This window comes from Oryctolagus cuniculus, chromosome 10, assembly GCF_051225735.1.
Source record: "Oryctolagus cuniculus isolate XC-2025 breed Fujian yellow rabbit chromosome 10, ASM5122573v1, whole genome shotgun sequence".
NCBI lineage: Eukaryota > Metazoa > Chordata > Mammalia > Lagomorpha > Leporidae > Oryctolagus > Oryctolagus cuniculus.
The window spans coordinates 66,354,123-66,357,852 of record NC_142876.1 but is presented as its reverse complement, the minus strand read 5'-3'; the positions used below and the strand labels follow the sequence as shown (position 1 = coordinate 66,357,852).

Genomic DNA, 3,730 nt, shown 5'->3' with positions numbered 1-3,730 from the left:
GCTCTCCTGCCTGAAAGAACTAAAAATAGCAGCAATCACAGCAACAGACAAAATAGACAAAGAGTATTTTCAAGATCCTTGACAACTAACAAAAAAAGAACAGTGACAGGAACGAAGCGGGTGAGCCCTGTCATTGCTCCAACTCACTGTCGTTAGAGAGTTTCCAAGATAAACAGAGGGAGAGGAAGGTGAAGATGGGCTCAGTGGGCCCTTCGGTAGGAGGACACTGAGCTGAGAGTCCAAGAAAGACAAAGTATCATTGAGTCTGTAGGGGGAGCCCCAGGGTGGGGGGAAGTCACATTAGGCCCCTTCTGAACACACAGCACAGTGTGACCCAGGCATGCACACTAGGAAGCCACCTAGTGTAGGGAAGTTGTTTCAAAAGCAGAGACGAGTGCCTGTCACTCACTCAGGGCTAGAATAGTGATTGTTTCCAGAAGACAGACTTTTTCAAAACAGCAGAAAGAAAGCCAACAAACAAAACCTCCCAATTCACAGGGCATCCAGCAGGACAATCAGGAAGGTTCTGCTTGAGTAGTGGGAACTGATTAGCCCTAGACTCAGCACTGCTTTGCCCACCGAATGAATAAAGGCAAGGCCCACAATAATAAAACATTTCCCAGCCCCTTAACTGCACCCCTGAACTAAACTAACATTTAGAGGAGCACAAAAATATGCATTAACCAACAGGATAGAAATCACAATGGTGGGCACATCTTCCAAATTTCAAGACATGCTTACAGAGAGGGGAATGTCCACAATGAAGAAATGGAGCAGTTATATGAAAATGACTCACAGCTGGCACTGAAGTTAGACTTACCAGGGAATTATACTGAAATCATTTGTACAATAGCATTGCATAAATTCCAAAAATCAAGTAGACAAATGGAAGATATGAAAGACCCAGTCTAACATAAAGAAATGAAAAATACAATGTGTGAGAAGGAATGTACTATAAGGACTAACAAATTAGAAAGTGTAGATTTTTTTTTTTTTTGACAGATAGAGTGGACAGTGAGAGAGAGAGATAGAAAGGTCTTCCTTTTCCGTTGGTTCACTCTCCAATGGCTGCCACGGCTGGCGCACAATGCTGATCTGAAGGCAGGAGCCAGGTGCTTCTCCTGGTCTCCCATGGGGTGCAGGGCCCAAGCACTTGGGCTATCCTCCACTGCACTCCCTGGCCACAGCAGAGAGCTGGCCTGGAAGAGGGGCAACCGGGACAGAATCCGGCGCCCCGACTGGGACTAGAACCCGGTGTGCCGGCGCCGCAGGTGGAGGATTAGCCTATTGAGCCATGGTGCCGGCCAGAAAGTGTAGAATTAAAAACAAAATTAACAGTCAATACAAAGGGGTAGCAAAGAAAAGTCTCCAAAGGAAAACAGAGAGAAAGCTAATTTAAAAGAAGAAGAGGGCCGGCACCGCGGCTCACTAGGCTAATCCTCCGCCTTGGGGCGCCGGCACACCTGGTTCTAGTCCCGGTCGGGGCGCCGGATCCTGTCCTGGTTGCCCCTCTTCCAGGCCAGCTCTCTGCTGTGGCCAGGGAGTGCAGTGGAGGATGGCCCAGGTGCTTGGGCCCTGTACCCCATGGGAGACCAGGAGAAGCACCTGGCTCCTGCCATCGGATCAGCGCGGTGCACCGGCCGCAGCACACCGGCCGCGGTGGCCATTGGAGGGTGAACCAACGGCAAAGGAAGAGCTTTCTGTCTCTCTCTCTCACTGTCCACTCTGCCTGTCAAAAAAAAAAAAAAAAAAAAAAAAGAGGAAGCAGCAGCAGCAGCAGTAGCATCCATGAGATGTTTGACAACTTCAGCTGCTACATGGAATCCATCAAGGGGGAAGAGAGTAGTGGCAGAACTCTGAAGAAATAATCACCAGAAAAATAGCAAATGTGATAAAAATTGTGAGTCCACAGTTCCAAGAAGCTCCAAATATTCAAGCCCCCAAAATAGGAAGAAATGACACAAGGCACATCATATATGGCTCAACACTGACAGAGAAAAACTCTTAGAGCAGCCAGAGGAGGAACCACATAGGCACAAAGACAGAATTCCTCACCAGAAGATGGGAGAGCCATTTCTTCAAATGCTCCAAGACAACACAATCCACACAGAATGCTATGCCTTGCAATGTTATCTTTTTTTTTTTTTGAAAGGCAGAGTGGACAGTGAGAGAGAGAGAGACAGAGAGAAAGGTCTTCCTTTGCCATTGGTTCACCCTCCAATGGCCGCTGCGGCCGGTGCACTGCGCTGATCCGAAGCCAGGAGCCAGGTGCTTCTCCTGGTCTCCCATGGGGTGCAGGGCCCAAGCACCTGGGCCATCCTCCACTGCACTCCCGGGCCACAGCAGAGAGCTGGCCTGGAAGAGGGGCAACCGGGACAGAATCTGGTGCCCCAACCGGGACTAGAACCCGATGTGCCAGCACCACAAGGTGGAGGATTAGCCTATTGAACCGTGGCACCGGCCTGCAGTATTATCTTTCAAAAGCAAAGATGAACACAGACATATTCAAATGTACAAAAGGTGAAGGGATTCACATCCAGCAGACCTGTGCTCCAACAAATAACAAAGGACCTTCTTCAGAGAGAAGGAGAACAACATCAGATGGAAATCTGGGTGTCCACAAAGCATTGCACAGCAGCACTAATGGTAACTACATGGGCAAATTTAGACACTTGTTTTTCTTCCTATTATTTCTCTTTAAAAGAAAATTAAGTGCTGAAACCAATAACAGTTGATTAGATAGTGTAAATTAGATAGATTAGTGTCAAACAGATTGGTGACTTCTCCATGCTGCATCGTCACAAGCACGTATGGCTGGACAGCCAACATGGAGAGGATCATGAAAGCCCAGGCCCTGAGAGACAACTCCACGATGGGCTACATGGCTGCGAAGAAGCACCTAGAGGTCAACCCCAACCACTCCATCATCGAGACCCTGAGGCAGAAGGCGGAAACAGACAAGAACGACAAGTCCGTGAAGGACCTGGTCATCCTGCTCTAAGAGACCGCGCTGCTCTCCTCCGGCTTCAGTCTGGAGGACCCGCAGACACACGCCAACAGGATCTACAGGATGATCAAGCTCGGCCTGGGCATTGATGAAGACGACCCCACTGCTGACGACACGGCCGCAGCTGTGACGGAGGAGATGCCGCCCCTGGAAGGCGACGACGACACCTTCCGCATGGAGGAAGTGGACTAGCCGTGCGACCCTCGACCTGGGCACCCTCACTCCCTCTGAGAATATATTTTCAAGGATTTTTTTCTTTATTTTTGTTAACATTTTAAAAAAATCTGTATGGCATGACAACTACTTAAGGGGAAGATAAGATTTCTTTCTACTTCTAAGTGATACTGTGATGTTAGGCACAAGCAGAGTAGTGATGCTTCTACTCCCACGTGGCTTGTGACAGATGAGGCGATGCTTGCTGTGAGGTGTGTGTAGCCTGTCGTCAGCATCATGGTCTGCAGTGTGTAGCTGTCAGCGGATTCCTTAGAGACCAGATCTTGTCACTGAAGTGGTCTGAGCTATGCCTTGGTGTTAAGTGGCTTGAGTTCATCTCCTAGGATGTACTTGTTAGCACCCCTGTAGTTTCCGACCCCACATGTGCTCATCCTCTAGAAATAGGCTAACCTGAACCAACTTGACGGAGGAACTCTCCACGAGGCTTGTTTTCCAAAGAAGTATTGTTAAGGGGAACAAAATTACAAACCTACCTGGGTCTGTTGTGAC

General features: G+C 48.7%; 1 protein-coding gene across 1 annotated transcript; it reads left to right on the top strand.

Annotated features, from left to right (window-relative positions):
• Positions 1-194: 194 nt before the first annotated feature.
• Positions 195-3,665, top strand: LOC103348580 (heat shock protein HSP 90-alpha). The gene is given in 2 exon segments (XM_089304914.1): positions 195-215; positions 2,744-3,665. Coding segments are annotated over 2 exon segments (477 nt in total). The 3' UTR covers positions 3,200-3,665.
• The last annotated feature ends 65 nt before the right edge of the window (positions 3,666-3,730 follow it).